This window comes from Mustelus asterias, chromosome 8 (assembly GCF_964213995.1).
Source record: "Mustelus asterias chromosome 8, sMusAst1.hap1.1, whole genome shotgun sequence".
Lineage (NCBI taxonomy): Eukaryota > Metazoa > Chordata > Chondrichthyes > Carcharhiniformes > Triakidae > Mustelus > Mustelus asterias.
The window spans coordinates 134090073-134112598 of record NC_135808.1 but is presented as its reverse complement, the minus strand read 5'-3'; the positions used below and the strand labels follow the sequence as shown (position 1 = coordinate 134112598).

The 22526-nt window shown below is 46.8% G+C and overlaps 2 protein-coding genes across 2 annotated transcripts in view; both read left to right on the top strand.

The window, feature by feature from the left end:
- Positions 1-22526, top strand: part of LOC144497572 (mucolipin-2-like) — a 411267-nt gene that overhangs the window by 169928 nt on the left and 218813 nt on the right. The gene's annotated exons all lie outside the window — the stretch shown is intronic.
- The window catches only part of LOC144497789 (atrial natriuretic peptide receptor 2-like), a 76893-nt gene continuing 60186 nt past the window's right edge, over positions 5820-22526 (top strand). The window contains exons 1-7 of the mRNA XM_078219226.1: positions 5820-5873; positions 7833-7923; positions 11616-11748; positions 15010-15018; positions 17251-17374; positions 19130-19234; positions 20916-21018. Coding sequence (XP_078075352.1) covers positions 5820-5873; positions 7833-7923; positions 11616-11748; positions 15010-15018; positions 17251-17374; positions 19130-19234; positions 20916-21018 — 619 coding nt within the window. The remainder of the gene's footprint in view (positions 5874-7832; positions 7924-11615; positions 11749-15009; positions 15019-17250; positions 17375-19129; positions 19235-20915; positions 21019-22526) is intronic.

The window sequence follows — 22526 nt, the reverse complement described above, 5'->3', positions numbered from 1 at the left end:
GGGGTGAGGGGGCGCTGGGGAGGGGAGAAGGGGGGGTGATTTGCCGCTCCTGTTTGCCTGTTTAGGTAAGGGGTGTGGGCCGGTGTTGGAGGGGAGCAGTGTGGGGGGAAAGGGGGGGTGATTTGCCTATTTGGGTAGGGATTTGGGGCAGGGTTGGGGGGGTAAGATAAATGGCTGGTGCCCCACAACGTGGTTTATGCCGGCGACTTTTCCAGTTCCCATTGTCCCTGCCACCCTGCCAATGATGTAATGAATATATTTAAATCTCATTATCAAAACATCACACCTCATAGGTCCATTCCCTCCCCCATTAGATTGCCCATTCACATCAGCGTGAATCACCACAGGTCCAACATGACTTGCATCGAGCGAGTAGCACCCAGGGGGTTGGGTGTTCCAGCGAGTGGGTTGGTGGTCACAAGTGCCAACCTTTTAGAAACCAATTCGCTGGCTCAATCAGACCCTGCCCTGCCAGCGTGATGGCATGAGACCCGCCCTTTAACCTTTTTTATCTATAAATCCCTAACAATATGGCGGAGGGGGCTGCCTTGGGGGCGGCGGCTTCCACATTGGTTTTCCCACCCGGTGCATCACTCTGTCTAAAAATCCTGTCCCACAATGACCTCCATCAATTATCATAAAAGTCCATCTGCTTCACTGGCGTCCTGGAAGGATGGAAATCTGCAGTCTTTGCCCCGTCTGGCCTATGCACAGAAATGTCTCTGAACGAGCCTGTGGTGAACCATCGTTGGTTCACCACTGGGGTTGTTATTGTGTTACTGTTGGGCTAGGGTGTTGTTGTTATGGGGGTTGTACTATGTTGTTGGGATAGGGTGTTTACCTGTCCTAAGTGTTATCATGGCACACTCCAGTGGGGTCCCGCCTCCGGTGGCAGGGTATAAGACCCCCTGCTCCGGCAGGACCCCTTCAGTCTGAACGGGTGAATTTGTGTTAGTAGTTTCATTGTTAATGTATTAAAGCCTTCAGTTCTAAAGCCTTGTTTCCGGGTGCTCATTGAGGTGCATCAATTTAATACATTAACTGAGAATATGGAACAGATCCTAAAACCGGATCGTCTGACACTGGACCCACGTGCGGTCGGTGCAGCTAACACGTTCGAACATTGGTGGAAGTGCTTCGAGGACTACCTGGCAGCCTCGGTAGCTATCACTACAGACAGTGATAGACTCCAGGTCCTCCACGCAAGGGTAAGCGACACGATTTACCTAGCCATTCGTGCAGCTTCCACTTACCAGGGTGCCGTCGAGCTCCTAAAGAATAGGTACATTACGCCACCCAACGAGATTCACGCTCGTTACCTCCTCGCTACACGACGTCGGCAGTCGGGCGAGACCATAGAAGACTACGCCAATGAACTCCTGCAGCTTGCCATGGGTTGTGACTGTAAGGATGTCTCCGCCGAGCAGTACATGCAAGACCTCGCCCGAGACGCGTTCGTAGCAGGGGTAGGGTCCTCGTACATCAGACTTAAATTATTAGAAAAGGGTAAACTCAACTTGACCCAGGCAATGGGGATGGCCGTGAGGTTGGAGGCGGCGTCGAAGAGCTTGGCGCTGTACCCCGAGGACCACGTGCAGTCAACGTGGTTGGAGCAAGCTCTGCTCCCTCCTCGCCCCGCGAACCCGCGCTCCCAGATCGATTCGACGACGGCGGCAGCTCCAGGTGGCCAGCGATGCTATTTTTGCGGTGGGCCAAGCATCCACGGCAGCAGTGTCCGGCAAGAACGGCAATCTACAGCCAGTGCGGTAAAAAAGGCCACTACGGCAAAGTCTGCAGGTCCAAACCTAAAAACGGCAGTGCAGCTTGTAACCCTCCAGAACGGAGACCATCTCTTTCGGCGCCGCAGTACCCACGAGGTCCGACCACGTGCGATCTCAGGACGGCGCCATCGTGGCAGACAGAGGAGGAGGAAGACCACCAGGAGTCGCTGCGCTTGGAGCCCTCGGCCACATGCGATTCATGGGGGCGGCCATCATGGTCCACGACGACTAGGAGCGACCAGCAGGGGTCCTCAGCATCCACATCGGCAGCATGCAGCAGCGACCAGCAGGGGTCCTCAGCATCCACATCGGCAGCATGCAGTGACGCCCAGGGGCCAACGGTGGCGTCGATCTCTCTGGATCAGACCAGGCATTTCAGACTGGAACATTCCATGATGGAGGTAAAGGTTAGTGGCAGAACTGTGAATTGTCTGTTTGACAGTGGGAGCACCGAAAGTTTCATACACCCTGAAACTGCTAAAAGGTGTGGACTCCGGGTTCTCCCTGCCAAACAGACAATTTCCATGGCATCACAGTCCCGGTCTGTACCGATCCAAGGACGATGTATGGTAACTCTTGAGGTACAGGGCACAGTTTACGAGCAATACAGGCTCCTTGTGCTACCTCACCTTTGCGCGCCAATTCTCCTCGGACTAAACTTTATGGCCCACATGAGGAGAGTGATCCTACAGTACGGTGGGCCACTCCCTTCACTGGCAGTAGGGAACCAGCCGCAGCCTCCAAATTGCCCAAAGCGCCCCGCGTGCAATCTATCCACCCTGAAGATCACGACACCATCCCTTTTTAAAAATCTGGTACCTGGCTGCAAGCCCATCGCTACTAAAAGTAGGCGTTACAGCGCTGAGGACCGGATCTTTATTAGATCTGAGGTTCAGCGGCTCCTCAAGGAAGGGATCATACAGGCCAGTGCTAGTCCGTGGAGAGCGCAGGTCGTGGTAGTCAAAAGCGGGAACAAACCTCGGATGGTCATCGACTATAGTCAGACCATTAATAGATACACGCAGCTGGATGCGTATCCTCTCCCGCGCATTTCTGATATGGTCAATCAGATTGCGCAGTACCGAGTGTTTTCTACCATAGACCTTAAGTCCGCCTACCATCAACTCCCCATCCGCCCAGAGGACCGACAATATACGGCTTTTGAGGCGGATGGTCGTCTATACCAATTCCTCAGGGTTCCATTTGGTGTCACCAATGGGGTCTCGGTCTTCCAGCGTGCTATGGACCGAATGGTGGACCAGAACGGGTTGCGGGCTACCTTCCCGTACCTGGATAACGTCACCATCTGCGGCCATGACCAGCAGGACCACGACACGAATCTCCAACACTTTCTACGCACTGCACCTCGCCTGAATCTGACCTATAACAGGGAGAAGTGCGTATTCCGTACGCATAGGTTAGCCATCCTCGGATACGTGGTGGAAAACGGGGTCATTGGCCCTGATCCAGACCGTATGCGCCCACTCACTGAACTTCCCTTGCCCGCTAGCACGAAAGCACTGAGGAGATGCCTCGGGTTCTTTTCGTATTATGCACAGTGGGTCCCCAACTACGCGGACAAAGCTCGTCCGCTCATTAAGTCCACGACCTTCCCACTTACGCCGGAGGCCCAATTGGCCTTCAAGGTTTTGAAAAGCGACATCTCGAAAGCCACGATGCACGCGGTGGATGAATCCATCCCTTTCCAGGTGGAGAGTGATGCATCGGACTTCGCCCTAGCCGCCACACTAAACCAGGCAGGCAGGCCCGTCGCGTTTTTTTCCCGCACCCTTCAAGGCCCAGAGATTCGGCACTCAGCGGTGGAAAAGGAGGCTCAGGCCATTGTGGAGGCAGTCAGACACTGGCGCCATTACCTGGCAGGTAAGCGGTTCACCCTGATCACGGATCAACGATCCGTGGCGTTTATGTTCAGTAACACGCAGAGGGGCAAGATCAAGAACGATAAGATCTTGCGGTGGAGAATTGAGCTCTCCACCTATAATTACGATATTATGTATCGTCCAGGGAAGCTCAATGAGCCCTCGGATGCCCTCTCGCGCGGAACATGCGCCATCATGCAGGAGGACCGCTTGAAGGCTCTCCACAATGATCTGTGTCATCCTGGAGTCACCAGACTCTACCACTTCATAAAAGCCCGCAACCTACCCTACTCGGTGGAGGAGGTCAGGTCAGTTACTAGAAGTTGTCGGATTTGCGCAGAATGCAAACCACACTTTTATCGACCAGACCGGGCACATTTGGTCAAGGCCACTCGCCCTTTTGAGAGGCTGAGTGTAGATTTTAAGGGCCCCCTTCCCTCAACGGATCGGAATGTCTATTTTCTTAACATAATAGACGAATTTTCCCGGTTTCCGTTTGTTTTCCCCTGTGCGGACACGTCGACTGCCACCGTCATCAAGGCATTCAGTGAGCTTTTTACCCTGTTCGGGTACCCCTGCTATATTCATAGCGACAGGGGCTCGTCGTTCATGAGCAACGACTTGAGGCAATTCCTGCTCTCATTCGGGATTGCCTCTAGTAGAACCACGAGCTACAACCCTAGGGGTAACGGACAGGTGGAAAGGGAGAATGCTACAGTCTGGAAGGCTGTCCTACTGGCACTGAAATCCAAGGGCCTTCCAGTCTCCCGGTGGCAGGAGGTCCTTCCAACTGCGCTCCATTCTATCCGCTCCCTCCTGTGTACGGCAACCAATGCTACTCCCCACGAGAGGATGTTCTCATTCCCTCGGAAGTCGTCCTCGGGGACCTCATTGCCAGCCTGGTTGACGTACCCAGGACCCGTCCTTCTGCGGCGCCATGTGAGGGCTCGCAAGTCCGACCCCTTGGTCGAACCGGTCCAACTCCTCCACGCCAACCCTCAGTATGCCTATGTGGCATATCCTGACGGGCGAGAGGACACTGTCTCCATTAGAGACCTGGCGCCCGCAGGGGACGTAGCAACTCCTGTCGCTCCTATTCCCCCAGTCACAGATCCACTACTCCTCATTACTTCCCCAGACGTGGCGCGGTCAGCACCGGGACCAGTGCATAACACTTTTACTCCCAGGTACAGCTTGCCTGAGACTCGGAGATCGGCGCCACCATCATCACCACCACCACCACCACCACCACCAAACGTTCCAGGATCCCCTACACCATCGCCTCATCAGGGCCGGCCGGCCCGGGAGTCTTTGAGGGGACAGCCAGATGTTGTTTTGAGAGAGCCACCGCAAGCACCTGCTCCGGTTTCGCAACCGGTGTTGAGAAGATCGCAGCGTCGGTGTGGTCCTCCAGACCGTCTGGACTTGTGAATCCTGTTATTTTTTTTGTCATTGTCTGTTTTCATCCACCCCGCCACCTTTGGTTCCTAAAGGAGGGGTGAATGTGGTGAACCATCGTTGGTTCACCACTGGGGTTGTTATTGTGTTACTGTTGGGCTAGGGTGTTGTTGTTATGGGGGTTGTACTATGTTGTTGGGATAGGGTGTTTACCTGTCCTAAGTGTTATCATGGCACACTCCAGTGGGGTCCCGCCTCCGGTGGCAGGGTATAAGACCCCCTGCTCCGGCAGGACCCCTTCAGTCTGAACGGGTGAATTTGTGTTAGTAGTTTCATTGTTAATGTATTAAAGCCTTCAGTTCTAAAGCCTTGTTTCCGGGTGCTCATTGAGGTGCATCAGAGCCTCAAAGGACAATTAGCGATAGATGACCAACACTGGCCTTACCAGCGAAGCCCACATCCCATGAAAGAACGATTAAATAAGTCATTGGAAGCTGCAAAGATGAAACATGTCTGTCGGTCTCTGAGAGGAGGGAAAAAGCAAGTTGTTTTACTGATTAGGACAGCACAGCCATCTGTTACAGGTTGTTCTTTTTTTGGTCTCTGTTTGACAGTGGGGAGCTGTAATCAAGGCCACTAGAGATGGTGATTAATCAATCCCCACTCCACCTGTCAGTGATTGAGAAAAATATCATCAAGTGTTTGTGACAGACCGGGACAGTACGGCGGAAAGTGAGGAAGCACTGGAGATACACCAACAATGGGACATAAGAAACACAGGGCTGTTTTACAAATCTTCGCCCTTTTCTTCACGGTAAGTTACTTGTTTGGTTATGTTGTGAAATATCACCTTCATTACCAGGGAAAGTATCATGGAAACTATTTTTTACTCGGCTGAAATGGGTGCATTTGAGTCAAGTGGGTTCTCTAATTCAAGTTGGCAAACTACAAACTGAGACAAAACGTATATTTGAAATAATATTCATGGATATCAAACGTACAGAACAGGAGCACAACGTTTATGTTTCTCTTGTCCAAGTTTTTGAAATGTTCCAGAATCCATTGGATTCAATATTGTTTTGCTGTAGTTAAGTTTGGAGTTGAGTCACTTTAATAAGGAGAGTCAGTCAGTAAATCTGAGATGACTTCCTCTTTTTACTGTAAAATGTGCTTGCTTTGAATTGAGTTACACGGAGAGATTGGATAGGCTAGGACTTCTTTCTTTGGAGCGTAGGAGAGTGAGGGGTGATCTTATAGAGGTGTATAAGATCATGAGAGGCATGGATAGTGTGAATGCACTCAGTCTTTTTCCCAGGGTTGGGGAATTGGGAACTAGAGGGCATAAGTTTAGGTTAAAAGGGGAAAGAATTAATGGGAATCTGAAAATAAACTTTTTTACACAGAGGGTGGTGCGTATGTGGAATGAGCTGTCGGAGGAAGTGGTTGAGGCAGGGACATTGACAACATTTAAAAGGAATTTGGACAGATACATGGATAGGAAAGGTTCAGAGGGATTTGGGCCAGATGCAGGCAAATGGAGTTAGCTTAGATGGACGTTTTGGTTGGCATGAACCAGTTTGGGCCGAAGGGCCTGTCTCCGTGCTGTTGATTCTATGATTGTCTGATGTGATGAAGGTGGGTGGCAGAGGTGAGAATGATCCAGAATACAGGACATTTAGTAAGGAAGTTTAAGGGACCTGTGTGTGGTATCTGTTTAATTAGTTCCCTGCTTTTGTAGCCTAGTTTGAGGTGTTTGCATTAAGAGTAATTAAATCCTCATGAAGCCAAGTTGGATATCAGCAAGTTTCTCATTTCTGTTTCAGCCCTGGTTGACTCAACTAAATGGACCCCAACTCTAATCCTAACCCTAACCCTAACATTAACCCTAACTCTAACCTGAACCCGAACCCGAACCCTAACCCTAACCCCTAACCGAACCCGCACCCGAACCCTAACAGTAACCCTAATCCCTAATCCCTAATCCTAACACAAACCCGAAGCCGAATCCTAACCCCAACCCTAATTCCTAATTCTAACCCTAACCCGAACCTGAACCCTAACCCCCTAACCCTAACCCGAAACCTAACACTAATCCTAACCCCTAACACTAACCCTAACCCCTAACCCTAACCCCTAACCCCTAATGCCTAACCCTAACCCTAACCCTAACCCGAACCTGAAACTGAACACTGACCCTAACCCCTAACACTAACTCCTAACCCTAATCCTAACCCTAATCTGAACCCCTAACCCTAACCCCGAACCCTAATCCTAACCCCTAACCCTAACACTAATCCTATCCCTAACCCTAGCCCTAACTCTAACCTCTAACCCTAACCCTAACCCTAACCCCTAACCCTAAACCTAAACCACCCATAACCGTAACCGTAAATGGACCTCCTTCCCGTTGTTTGCTCTCATTAGACCATGTAAATAATAGATTAAGCAGTGATCTAACTGAGGTGTTGCAGATGAAATGTGGATAAATTAGATAGTGAGAAACTATTTCCTCTGGTGGAGAGATGGGAGTCCAGAACAATGAAGAATAAACTCACCCAAGCTAAGCATTCAGGACTGACACCTGGAAGCACCCATCATTCAAAGTGGAGAATGAAAATCCTCCAAAACATCGCTGAGGCTGAGGTTCCAGTGAAAGATTCAAAGGGGGGGGGTGTTGGCGGCAAGGTCGAGAATTCCGACCAATAACTTGACTCTCGTCCTGTTATTTGGATCTCCTTTGTGTGACTGCTTTCACTCTAATCTTTCTTACAAGGTTGTACAATGTTGGCATGACTTGGACAACACAGAATATGACTGCTGGCCCATGAAGCAACCAGATGAGTACAACATGATCGACTGTCGGGGTAAGAACCCATTGCAACCTTGTGCCGAAATCCAACACCATTAACGCACTGCATATAAATGTGTGCGGTTGGCCAGGAAGTGTATCGGATACTGACCATCAGGGTCAGTTGTGGAAAGTCATTGTAAGAAAGTAAATTTGAAATTAGTCTGACCGTGGAGATTTGTGATATTATTTCAGTCATTCACGAACTTTCACGATTAATTGAGAAATGGGAATCATTGGCAAAGCCCACATTAATTATCGATCTCTAGTTTTCCATTTCTTCAATACAGTCCATGTGGTGATTTTTGTTGTTCTTTATAGCTGGTTTGGTACAATCCGACACCTGAAAGGACACATTGGGAGGACAAAACGTCGGCCATCTTGGTGTGGGACGGAAGTCACATTCGGACTAGATTGTGCAGATTTCCTTTCCTGCAACATTAAAGCACTTGGGATTTTAATGATAATCCAAAAGCATAAAGTCACTTTTTACTGAAACATTTGACCTAACTCTCAAGTCAAGGTTTGCATTCCGATTTAGTCAAGGCCTCTGAAATGCAAATCCAGCATCATGTCCATTAAACTTTTTGAGAGTGGACCGATAGACCTTTTTACTTCTATCTACTCCATTTCCCAATTTCTTAGTTTAGTTTTATTGAGGAATTTACTTCACTCTTGGTTTTCAATTCCGAAGGAGAACCTGTTCCCCCAAGAATTTAAACTACCTTTAATCTCTACAGACATTAGAACAAAGAACAAAGAAAATTATAGCACAGAACAGGCCCTCCAGCCCTCCAAGCCTGCACTGACCATGCTGCCCATCTGAACTAAAACCCTGTACCCTTCCAGGGACCATATCCCTCTATTCCCATCCTATTCACGTATTTGTCCAGACACCCCTTAAAAGTCACTATCGTATCTGTTTCCACTACCTCCCCCGGCAGCGAGTTCCAGGCACCCACCACCTTCTGTGTAAAAAGCTTGCCTCGTACATCTCCTTTAAACCTTGTCCCTCGCACCTTAAACCTGTGCCCCGTAGTAATTGACTCTTCTATCCTGGGAAAAAGCTTCTGACTATCCACTCTGTCCATGAACTTCATAATCTTATAGACGTCTATCAGGTCACCCCTCAACCTCCATCGTTCCAGTGAGAACAAACCAAATTTCTCTAACCTCTCTTCGTAGTAATGCCCTCCATACCAGGCAACATCCTGGTAAATCATTTCTGTACCCTCTCCAAAGCCTCCACATCCTTCTGGTAGTGTGGCGACCAGAATTGAACACTATATTCCAAGTGTGACCAAACTAAGGTTCTATAAAGCTGTAACATGACTTGCCAATTTTTGAACTCAATGCCCCGGCCGATGAAGGCAAGCATGCCGTATGCCTTTGATGGAGCCAAGGTGTGATTGCTGTTTTTAATTCATACTTTCAACATTTCCCTCGTATTTTCTATGTTAGTGCAAATGTTTCTCTCTTCCAACGCACAGAAAATGAAGAAATAGCATTGGTATTATTGCTCAACTGCAGGATGATCACAAGATCTAATTAGCATATTGCCATCAGTACATTATAAAAGATCCCGTACAAGCCAACAGGAACTAATGTCATTCCACTACTCATTATTCAGCTATTAAATCCAAATTACTCCCACCACCAATTACAGATTGGGGCAACCAATATTTTAACTGGATGTCAAACAGCTAAATTCTTCCAATAAAAATCAAAAACCTGGAAGAAAATGTGGAATATTCCGCATATCCTCCATTGGACTGGACATTAATCCTATTGAAAAACAAATATGCACAGATTAGAATTAAAATGAAATTACTCACATTATAAGGGTGGCACAGTGGCACGGTGGTTAGCACTGCTGCCTCACAGTGCCAGGGACCTGGGTTTGAGTCTGGCATTGTGTTTGATTTTGATTTGATTTATTATTCTCACATGTATTAACATACAGTGAAAAGTATTGTTTCTTGTGCGCTATACAGACAAAGCATACCGTTCATAGAGAAGGAAAGGAGAGAGTGCAGAATGTAGTGTTACAGTCATAGCTAGGGCGTAGGGAAAGATCAACTTAGTGCGAGGTAGGTCCATTCAAAAGTCTGACAGCAGCAGGGAAGAAGCAGTTCTTGAGTCGGTTGGTATGCGACCTCAGACTTTTGTATCTTTTTCCAGACGGAAGGAAGTGGAAGAGAGAATGTCCGGGGTGCGTGGGGTCCTTAATTATGCTGGCTGCTTTTACGAGGGAGTGGGAAGTGTAGACAGAGTCAATGGATGGGAGGTTGGTTTGCGTGATGGATTGGGCTACATTCATGACCTTTTGTAGTTTCTTGCGGTCTTGAGCAGAGCAGGAGCCATACCAAGCTGTGATACAACCAGAAAGAATGCTTTCTATGGTGCATCTGTAAATGTTGGTGAGAGTCGTAGCTGACATGCCAAATTTCCTTTAGTCTTCTGAGAAAGTAGAGGCGTTGGTGGGCTTTCTTAACTATAGTGTCAACATGGGGGGAACAGGACAGGTTATTGGTGATCTGGACACCTAAAAACATGAAGCTCTTGACCATTTCTACTCAGTGACTGTCTGTGTGGAGTTTACATGTTCTCCCTGTGTTTGCATGGGTTTCCTCCCGGTGCTCCGGTTTCTTCCCACAGTTCACAGAATTGCAGGTTAGGTGGATTGGCCATGGGAAATGCAGATGATGGGGGTAGGGCCACTTTTCCGGGGAATCAGCACAAACGTGATGGGCCGGATGGCCTCTTTCTGCACTGTAGGGATCCTAAGATGCCATACTGGTGATCCTACTTGCCCCCAGCTTCAGAGACCATACAGTAGCAATGTGTCTCCTTCTCCCTCCATCGGGCATTAGTTCTATCCAGATTTCTTGTCCTCTGCCATAGAGGGTCAACACTGATGAAATATGAGATAGCTGTTGGCTTTGACATGTCTTTAACATTGGAGAGGAGTAATTTAACCTTTGCTCCCAGTCCTATGACTTCTATCTGTATGGCTTTGGTGACATGGACTAGCCAGAAATCCAGCTGCATGTCAGATATGTAAAAGGGGTGAGACACTACTAAAGGATCTACAAAAGGTCGTGAATGTAGCCCAATCCATCACGCAAACCAACCTCTCATCCATTGACTCTGTCTACACTTCCCACTGCCTCGGCAAAGAAGGCAGCATAATTAAGGACCCCATGCACCCCGGACATTCTCTCTTCCACATTCTTCCATCAGGAAAAGGATATAAAAGTCTGAGGTCACGTACCAACCGACTCAAGAACAGCTTCTTCCCTGCTGCTGTCAAACTTTTGAATGGACTTATCTTCCATTAGGTGGATCTTTCTCTACACCCTAGCTATGACTGTAACACTACATTCTGCACTCTCTCATTTCCTTCTCTATGAACGGTATGTTTTGTCTGTATAGCACGCAAGAAACAAGACTTTTCACTGTGTGTTAATACATGTGACAATAATAAATCAAATCAAATCAAATCAAAGACACAGTGGAATCGCTTGTGCATCTTAAGCACGAACATTGACTCCAGTAAATGCACGTCCTCTGAGGGAGAATTTGTCTAATCTACTCAACCGATTAACTCGAGAATAAAGGACAGGAATTAATTGACTTTCAACTCTGTTGTGTATTTCCCACATTTACCTTCACATTGTGGTATTTTTTCCCTGTGAATATTTGAAGGGCTGGAGATGAACTGGATGGAGAGACCCCCTGAGAAAGTGCGGAGTGGGGAGGAATTTAACGTCACCTACGCCCTCACTGTTTCCAATGAATTCTATCAGATGGCTGTCAGACAGGGAATTCTGAAATTCAGGTAGGAATTTTAAAAAAGTAACATAATTCTATCCTCCTTCTAAACCACTATCGACCTTGCTGTCGGGCTAAGATTTTCCAACGGGGAAATGATTTAGCATCAAATTAATTTGGACTTTTTCCCAAACCTGTATTTTGAGCTCATGGCAAGGTGCTGTTTCCGTGAGAAAACATGTCTTCCATGTTTTGAAATTATCCTCTTCCGTGTACCATGAATGGGTGTAACACACCACAAGATTAGCTGGTAATGATTCATTTACCAAGATATTTCCCGCTGGATGTTACATGGCTTGGCCACCACTGAGAATTGGGCCAAGCTGTCATCATTCAGGCTAAAGCTAGCAGTTGAATTTATTTACAGAATCTGCAATTAAATGGAAAGGGCATTTGGTCAAAAAAAACAGCAATTTAGGAGTCAAGTTGTATATTTTTAAAACTGTGTTTCTACATCTTTGAATCCTTTTGGACTTCGCTCATATTCTGAGGATTGCTTCTTCCTAGCGAGTCCTACCTTGCCATCTTGATTGGAAAAGGCAACAAGAAGATGATCCAATCCTCTGGGGTCTCCGGGATGCAACAACACGGGACCACAGGGATTCTTTCCCCACTAATCAAGCCCTTCACATTAAGCATTGTGGACAGAAAGGTTCGCTGATGTGTAAAGACTTCCCTCCATGAGGTTAGACTGGCCAAATATTCCCTATTGGAAGCAACTCACACAGTTCTGTTTCAAACTAGTGACATATGTAAGACCTTTGATAAGTGGCAGATTTGACTGTCTCATTCCACCAATTAATGAGAATCAACTAGAATTCAGACAGCTCCAATAACTTGTGGAGAGAGTTGATGGAAGTGCTTAAAATTTTTGATAGTTTCAAAATTGTTTCTGTGGCAGAAAGGTGAACAAGCAGAAGATGCTGATTTGAGGCAATCGGCAAAATATTCAGAGATGATATGAGAAAATAAATATTTTATGCAGCCAATCATTGCGATCTAAACAGATCTTCCCAATCTTTTCCTTTATGTGGACAACTAGATCACCATCAAAGGCTTCTGCAGACTATAATTAATTAATTTTTCTACATATGGCTGATGGAAATCAAACTTAAATATCAATGGACATTGAAAACACAGCTAGTTCTAATAGTTTATGATGCACACTCACAAATAGATGACACCACAGTACATTCACCTACTGTAGGCCTACCAGTGGAAACAGATAATGCTTAGCGAATGAGAAGGCTGATGTTGTTTGGCAGATGTCAAACGTTGGACGTCAGGTTCCAGGAATGACAGTCTCAATCAGAGATCTGGTTCAATGTTAAATTTATTCTGATATTTGGTCTTCAATGTGACAAGCCCTGCCAATCCAGTTTTGCAAAGTTAGGCTGTAGAAAAAGGCCTCAGAAATGTTACTGCCTTGTTGAACAGTTCAGGGTATTCCGAAGCAACTTTAAGGCAAAGGTCAGTCAGGTAGTTCTGAGTAAAATCCAGCTTCAAAGCTCTGTCACAGGACAGTTCCACAAGGCTGCCTTGCTCTCTCTCGAGGTCAGGCTTGCGAGGATGTCACCATCAAGGCTTGCAAAGGGATTTTGTATCCAGTTGATCTGTGCGTTGGGAACAGGGAAGTACTCGCATGACTGTGTTTCCAAACTCTGCAGGTGCTCTCTGATGGTTCACTCTGTTTGGAAGCTGCATTTCTGCCGTGGTCAAAAACTCTGACAGATTTGCAAACGAGTCGTAATTTGACTTATCAGCTGGAATGTTACCGCCTTGCCCACACCGGAATCGGGTCAGGCAAGGCTTGCAGAACGGAATTCTCCATTGGCCTCAGTCGGGATTTTACGAGCCTCACCCGAGCGAGGTTATAAAATGTTGGCCATAAGGTCTTTTGGCCCACATCTCTATTTTCTTGATCATCATTTCTGTTTTGTCCTGCAGACAAAAACTGTCACTGATTCTGCAGTAAAATCATTGCTTAAGGTTCTCTGCAGATTGGAAATGGCTGTTTGACTGCCGGGGATTGATAATTTTGCACAGATTGATGCTAAACTCTGTTGGGTCCTTTCATCACCATCTACAAACTCTGAACAAAGACAAGTCAATTATTTGATGTATTCATTTACAGGACTTGGGTGTCGCTGGCTGGACCAGCATTTACTTGATTTGATTTGATTTGATTTATTATTGCCACATGTATTAACATACAGTGAAAAGTCTTGTTTCTTGCACGCTATACAGACAAAGCATACCATTCATAGAGAAGGAAAGGAGAGAGTGCAGAATGTGTTGTTATAGTCATAGCTAGGGTGTAGAGAAAGATCAACTTAATGCAAGGTAAATCCATTCAAAAGTCTAACAGCAGCAGGGAAGAAGCTGTTCTTGAGTCGGTTGGTACGTGACCTCAGACTTTTGTATCTTTTTCCCGACTGAAGAAGGTGGAAGAGAGAATGTCCGGGGTGCGTGGGGTCCTTAATTATGCTGGCTGCTTTTCTGAGGCAGCGGGAAGTGTAGACAGAGTCAATGGATGGGAGGCTGGGCTTCGTTCACAACCCCTTGTAATTTCTTGCGGTCTTGGGCAGAGCAGGAGCCATACCAAGCTGCGATACAACCAGAAAGAATGCTTTCTATGGTGCATCTGTAGAAGTTGGTGAGAGTTGTAGCTGACATGCCAAATTTATTGCCCATCCCTAACTGTCCTCCATTTAAGAGTGCATTTGAGAGTCATTGCTGTGGGTCTGGAGACACATGTAGGCCAGACCGGGTAAGGACAGCAGATTTCCTTCCCTTAAGGACATGAGTGAACTAGATGGTTAATAACGACAATTGACAATGGTTTCATGGTCATCTTTAGACTTTTAATTCCAGATATTTATTGAATTCAAATTTCATCATATGCTATGGTGGGATTAGAACCCGGGTCCCCAGAGCATTACCCTGGGTCCCTCTGGATTACTAATCCAGTGACAATACCACTACACCACTGCCTCCCCCTACGTTGACCAGAGTTAGTTTCTGTTGGAGGTGGAATTTACTGACCTGGGAATTGTGGCAGCTGTGGCCAGTTCAGGACCTGCTTCCAGCTCATTCTCTTTTGGCCTTTCAAATAGATTTTCCCATTCAATCCACGCCGCTGAGAAATTGAGGAAAGGGCCCAAATTGGGTGGTTTGTCATGAGCTTCATCTGTGTGGTTACTTGAGGAGGTTCCAGTTGAAAGTTGGAAAACAATGTTATTTAACTCAATATTTCTGTTCGGCACAGAGATGTCCGGTACTGTAGACACCTCAGGCCCGTATGCAATCTCCACAATTGGATCAGATGAATATAGTAAGCAGTCACAAATGTATTTGTTATAATGAGTTTTCAGAGCAATATCGTGCTTTCAAACCAGCAAAATTCTCCAAACTTCAATCAAAAAAGCCAATCTCCAACTGCTTTCTGCAAAAACCCGTATCTTTCTGTTACAGATCCAGGACTGCACATAAAACACAACAGCATGACCCTGTCAATCACTCTAATCTGAAATCCCAGGGGAATTTAAGTTAAAAAGTCCATTAATTTTACTTAACCATTAAAAGGTTGAGATGAATTATTATTCTGCTCTCCCAGCATCTGAACTGTGTTCCTTCCACACATACCGACTACCTGAGGAAAAAAGTTGCATTTATTAATCATTCTCCTGAAAAGTAAAAAAAAACACACAATGCCCAGAGTTCTCCGCAAAAAATTCTAAGTTCCCAACATGTGGGAAAACGGGAGTAAATCCCACTGTTTTTTTAGCGTGATTTCCAGAATAAATCTCTGGCACTCTGCTTCACGGAGTGCCCTAGTGGGATTCCCTGCGAATCGGGGCCTATTCCCACTTGAGAGGCCGGCAGCATAGTGCTGAGCGGGTCACTGCGCATGCGCCAATCTGTCAGCGTGGAGATTGGCACATGCGCACTGCCCCTCCCCCCCCATTGCTGGCCTCCTGATCGCTGGCCAGCCCGATTACTGGCCAGCCCTGCAAAGTCTCCATCACTGGCCTACTGAACATCCACCCCTGATCGCTGGCCTTCCAGACTTTCCCGGGCCAGCCCGTACGTTCCCCCCACTGGTCAGTGCAATCTCCCTCTCGACAGTCCCAACCCTGCTGCTGATGACCACCCTGATCCCCTCCCCCACCCAGATAGCCAGGCCTGATCGTCCTCACTCCTCTGCTCTCCCAGTGATCCCAGAGCAGAGGGGCAGCAGGTCCCCCCCCCCCCCCACACTGGTCGCCCCTCCCATCCCCAATTGGTCCCATCCCTGGCACCGCCCCCTCAGCACTGCCCGAAGCCCAGTGGCCAGTGCCAAGGTACCCCTTGGGCATTGCAAGTTTGCCCCTTTGGCTGGCACTGCCAGGCTGGCACTGCCCAAAGGGCTCCTTCCTTACCCCCGACTTCCTGGGGGGGCCTCAATGGTCTCTCTTCCATCCAGCAGGGTCAGGCCACCTGTTCCCTGTTAGTGGGGAGCAGATGTAAACCCCGCTGGAGGGAACCACTCCCAGCAGGGGGTAGGGGTTGGGGGGTGGGGTTTTGGGGGGTTGTGGGGGGTGGGTGGTGGAGACACTAGTGGGCCCAGAGAATTCAGTCTAGTAGAGCAGCGCAGTGGGCTGGGAGAATTGCCCCCTATATATATATATATATGTTATGTTAAATATATATATCATTTGCATATTTTTATCACACCCTCCAAAAACCCATGACCTCTCCCGACAGGAAGGACAAGGACAGCAGACACATAGGAATACCGGCACCTTCAAGATCTCCTCTGAGCTAAACATCACCCTGACTGGGAACTTATTGGCCGTTCCTTCACCGTCGCTGGGTCAAAATCCTGGAACTCACTTCCTAACAGCACTGTGGGTGTACCTACAGCACATGGACTGAAGCATTTCAAGAGGACGGCTCACCAGCACCTTCTCGAGGGGCAGTTAGGGATGAGCAATAGTTGCCTAGCAAGCGACGCCCAATGCCATGAAATAATTTTACAAAAGCAGGGTTGTTAGCTGGAGGGAAACAGACTGCAGAGAATCGCTCAAAGAACAAGAGGCGACTGAGGGGAAAAGAATTGTTCATGCCTGGTTCTAACCTTAAATGCATCATGCGTAGGGGGTAATAATTTCAGTAATAACATTCAAAATAATATTGAATAAACACCCAAAGGGAAAAAAGTTGCGGGGTTATGGTGAGTGGGGCAAATTGGACAGTTCCTTCAAAGAGCCAGCATAGCTATGATGGGCTGAATGGCTGCCTCTAAGCCATATGATTTTATCATTCTATCAGAGAAAATTCATTGCAAACCTTCACACATTTATAGTGTTTTGATTAAATATGTACCAGATTGTGACGTGTACTCTATCAATACTAGCTTCCTGTTAAATGAATGGCTTCAACAAGCGCAGACTGCACTTTGATTTAATTTGCAAAGATTCCAATGATGTTTTGTTTAACAGATTTCTGATTTCTTGTTAATATTCAGCAATGCGAGTGAAGCAAAAAGATTCTGTGAAGAAAAGGAATGTCCGGTAAACTGGAAAGATGCAACTGAAAGTAACTGCTGCGTTTACCACGCAAACATTCACTCCTGTCCAATGGCATTCATGGTGTGTGCTTGTTTTATTTCATGGTCGGTCACTGAAAGTTCTGTGGTCCAATCCCCACACACTTCACCCATCTCTACCTCTATAATCTCCTGAAATCCCGGCCCTTCTCCAATCGCCAATTCTCATCGCTCAGCCACTGACGGCCAGGCTACCTCATACCTAAACTCTGTCATTAGCCAAAACCTTCCGGCCATTCACGCCGGGCTGCCGCTGTGAGCGAGGACGGAGAATTTAGCGCTCAGGCAAATCTCCGCTCCTGCCAGGGTGAACAGCTGGAAAATATCACCCATCGTCTGTCCAAACCTTCCTGTTTCTCCATCTCCTTACAATCACACCTTAAAAACAACCTTTTGACTAAACTTTAGTTCACCTGTCCTTATCCAGGTGCAGTTTCTCAAAGCTGACTGTGGGCCTGCTCCTGTGCGGTACTTTATTTTCTTCTTCCTTTGTTTTTTTTTAGTTTAGTTGGGGCACCATGCTCGGCTCACGCTTAGAGGGCCGAAGGGCCTGTTCCTGGGCTGTACTTTTCTTTGTTCTTTGTGTTCTTCTAGAATCTGGAGTTGTCTGAAAACTGGACATTTTTAGAATGTGTCATGCATCAATTTTAATTGAGTGAAATTTGAAATAAACTTAACTGCATCAGGCGCTGCATTGGTGTGGACTAGTTATCACTTTGCTGCTTGCACAGTGGCTTATCCCACTCCCCAAGTGACCCTTGACCCTCATGGTTGACCCTAGCTCCGCCTTTTTCTGTGCTACATACCTCAATGACCCTATGACTCTACCCAACTTGAAATCCAAACTTTGGCAGAGCCTCGGTCCCAATGTTGATTGCTTTGAGACACTGATACCTGTAGCACCTTATGTGGATTAAATTGGAATGGAATTTCTTTCTCTGCTGTTTTCATGTTAGTCTGATTCGATGAGCAGTGTATGTCTGGCCTGTATTTACTTATCGCTGTATATGAACCAAACTAATTAGCTCTGGCCAAAATAGTTGGTGATGGTCAGTACACATAGATTGGAAAAGTCGGGACTGTTTTCCTTGGAGAAAGAGAGGAGATTTGATTGAAGTGTTCAACATCATGAAGGGTCTGGACAGAGTAGATCGGGAGATTTGGGGTGGCACGGTGACACAGTGGTTAGCACTGCTGCCAGAGACCTAGGTTCAATTCTGGCCTCGGATCACTGTCAGTGGAGCTTGCACATTCTCCCCGTGTCTGCGTGTGTTTCCTCCCACAGTCTAAAGATGTGCGGGTTAGGTTGATTGGCCATGCTAAATTGACCCTACTGTCAGGGGGATTAGCAGGGTAAATGTGCGGGGTTACGGGAATAGGGATCTGAGTGGGATTGTGGTTGGTGCAGTCTCGATGGGTCAAATGTCCTCTTTCTGTACTGTAGAGATTCTATCAAACCGTCAGATTTAATGCAGATTTAATATGATTGGCAAAATAAACAACAGCAACAGGAAGGAGGAAAGCTTCATTACCCAACGAGTGGATAGGACCTGGAATGCATTGCCTGAGAGCATGCTGGAGCAAGCTTCAAATGAGACCTTCAGCAGGAAACTGGATAAGCAGCTGAATTTGCAAGGCTGTGGGGAAAGGTCAGGGTAGTGGGATGAACAGAGTGACTGCAGCAAAGAGCTGATATAGACATGCTGGGCAAGCCTGGGTCCCTGTGTGCTGTTACCATTCTGTGGTTCTGCCATTTCATGGCTCTCACAATTGGAATTTCCAATATTATTTATTTCAGAAAGAAGGTGGCATCTGTGGTCCCTGGATTCCAGACGATGGGAAAATAGTTACGCACACTGTTTCACAAGCAGGGAAGATGTCCCAACAAAACTGGACAAGTAAGGTACAGGTTTACGAGCAGCGGGGCTGTTCATGTTTAAACACAACACTTTCAGGCTGCTCAGTTATTGTACCTCAAGTGAATGCAGGAAAAATGGCAATTCTATCCAACACAGGCTCCTTTTGTTGGACAACTCGAGGGTTTTTAGGCTGAGGTGATGGATGCCAGGCATCCCTTCTTCTGAGGCAGTCCCTCAAATTCATGGATGGCTTGTTTCCTCGCCAGGTTAATGGGCTCAGAGATGGCTGATAAGTCTGGTGCACGATCTGCAGACTCTGCCACCTGCGGGACAGATGGTGATTGAAGGGTTGGGAAGATGGTTTGTTTGTGCACTCCCTTCAATCCCTCGACTTCACCTCTGCATGTTTCCGAGGAGTCTCTCGGTGAATTTAGTGCCTTCCCAGGTGAAACTTTTCCATTTTGGTTATTCACAGGTCAGGGACTCCCATGAGTTGGTGGATATGTTTAACATCTTCATGGATGCTTGAAGGACATCCTGAAGGATTTCCGTTGTCCTCCTGGGAGTGAATATCGAGTAGAATAGTTTCTTTGGGAGTTCAGAGTCAGGTGTACAGACGACATTTTCCAGGGCTGTTTTTGAATGATTAACATCTGGTTACTGGGCAAGTTGGCTTTGATTAACATCTGGATACTGGGCATGTTGGGTTGGATTAACACCTGGATACGGGGCATGTTGGCTCTGGGAGAGGGCACTGTTGTGGGACTGCCTTTCTTGCCATCAGGTTTGGAGGATGTTGCAAAGGCACAGCTAGTATTGCACAGATATAAACTAAAATGTATTTTTGCCTTTTGTTCTAAATGTTTCACAATGTAAGAAATAGGAGCAGGACTAGATCGTGTGGCCCTCCAAGCTTGCTCCATCACTCAATATGATCATGTCTGCTCATTGGCCTCAACTCCACTTTCCCGTTCATTCCCCATTTCCCTCAATTTCCAGAGAGACCAAAATTCTCGACCTTCACGATATTCCTATTCAAAGATGGAGCATCAACAACCCTTAGAGAATTTCTGCTTCGAGATCCACAACACATGGGGTGAAGGAGTTTCTCCTCATCTCAGTCTTTAAAGATTCGCCTTTTACCCTTGGACTGTGCCACCTTGTTCTAGATTCCCCAGTCAGGAGAAATAATCTCTCAGCATCAAATCACCTCGACTCCTATTCTGAAAAACCACTTAAGAATGTTATATGTCTCAATTAGGTCATCTCTTAACTTTTAAACACCAAGGAATATAGACTGCATCGACTCAATCTCATCCCAGGAATTGGGGCGGCACGGTGGCGCAGTGGTTAGCACTGCTGCCTCACAGTGCCCAGGACCCGGGTTCAATTCCAGCCTTGGGTCACTGTCTGTGTGGTTTGCACATTCTCCTCGTGTCTGTGTGGATTTCCTCCGGGTGCTCTGGTTTCCTCCCACAGTCCAAAGATGTGTGGGTTAGGTTGATTGGCCATGCTAAATTGACCCTAGTGTCAGGGTAAATGTGTGGGGTTACGGGAATAGGGCCTGGGTGGGATTGTGGTCGGTGCAGACTCGATGGGCATTGTCGGGATTCTATGGTCTACTGAACCTTTGTTGTCCTCCGAGGGCAAAGATGCCCACACAATTCTATTGATCTAAATATTAACAACTGCTTCTTTTCTCTGCACACTCAACCCTATGTTTAGGTTGTCTTAGTCCATGTTGGAGTGACTTCACTAATTGCTCATGTTAAGGTGGGACGTATGCACGCAGCCTTAGAAGCGAAGACCATGGTACTCAGTGCACAAGGTAATGCTTTATCCGGTTTATGCATCAGAGTAAATCACATAGATAAGCGATAATGATTGTATAGATACTTCTCCCCATTGGAACAATGCTCAACACCTGAGAAATGGGAAGCACGAACACAAGATTGTCCTTTTTAGTGAAGTTGAATCCTGAATCCAAATAAAACCAAAGACAGCCTTTAATCAGAGGGTGATTATTTCTTGTAGTGGAAGGAGAAACTCTCATCAGCAATGCACCCTGCCCTGCCCACCTGGCATCTCCTGTTTTGGATTCCCGATTTTGGGTTCTGTCCTTACTCCAGACAATGCACAATCTTATCCCTCCTTCTCTCCTTCCACAACTCTTCAGCTTCAGATTGAGGGGCCAGTTCACCATTTTCTACCTCCTTCTGCACCATTGTCGACTTCAGTTAAACTCACTGCAGAGATTTATCTCATCGCAGCCTTGAAGCTGTGTGGCTAATCTGTGGAGCTTATTTTGCTTCTCAGCAAGGTCATCTATGACTACTGAAGATATCTGAAGGTCTTAATAACCTTTCTACTGAACAAACTCGTCATCATTTTTCTGCTAATTTAGATTTTAATTGCTGATTTTTAAAATTATTTTGTGGATCTTGCTGGCTGGGCCAGCATTTATTGCCCAACCCTGATTGTCCTTGAGAATGCAGATTGGAGACAACCGCACTGCAGTGGGTCAGGAGTCACATATAGGCCAGGCCTGGGGAGGCGATGGCCTAATGGTATTATTGCTAGATTATCAATCTAGAAACTCAGCTAATGTTCTGGGGACCTGGTTTCGAATCCCGCCAGAGCAGATGGTGGAATTTGAATTCAATAAAAAAATCCGGAATTAAGAATCTACTGATGGCATTGTCAATTGTCAGAAAAAGCCATCTGGTTCACTAATGTCCTTTAGAGAAGGAAATCTGCCATCCTTACCCGGTCTGGCCTACATGTGACTCCAGAGCCACAGCAATGTGGTTGGCTCTCAACTGCCCTCCAAGGGCAATTAGGGAAGGGCAATAAATGCTGGCCAGCCAGCGACGCCCATGTCCCATGACTGAATAAAAATAGACCAGTTTAGGACAGCAGATTTTCTTTCCTAAAGATCATTGCTCTTGCATTTACGAGGTTTTTGTCGTCAGTCTGAATATCTGGATATTGTTCATTCAGGAGATAAAATTACATCAAATGTAATGTCAAATGGCAGGCCATTCAGCCCAACATGTCCGTGCTGGTATTTATACACTACACGAGCCTCCTCTCATCCCTCTTCATCTCACAGTGTCATCACACCCTTCTAATTATTTCTTTCCCAAGTGTTTATCCAGCTTCTCCTTAAATGCTGCTCCATAATTCACATCAACCACACCTTGTTCCACATTCTCACCATTCTCTGGGTAAATTTGTTTCTGCTGAGTTATTCCCACCTGGAATTTACTAATGACTGTCTAGTTTCTAGATATTTTCTAATTTGTCTCAAGTAACAAGTGGAAACATCTTCTATCG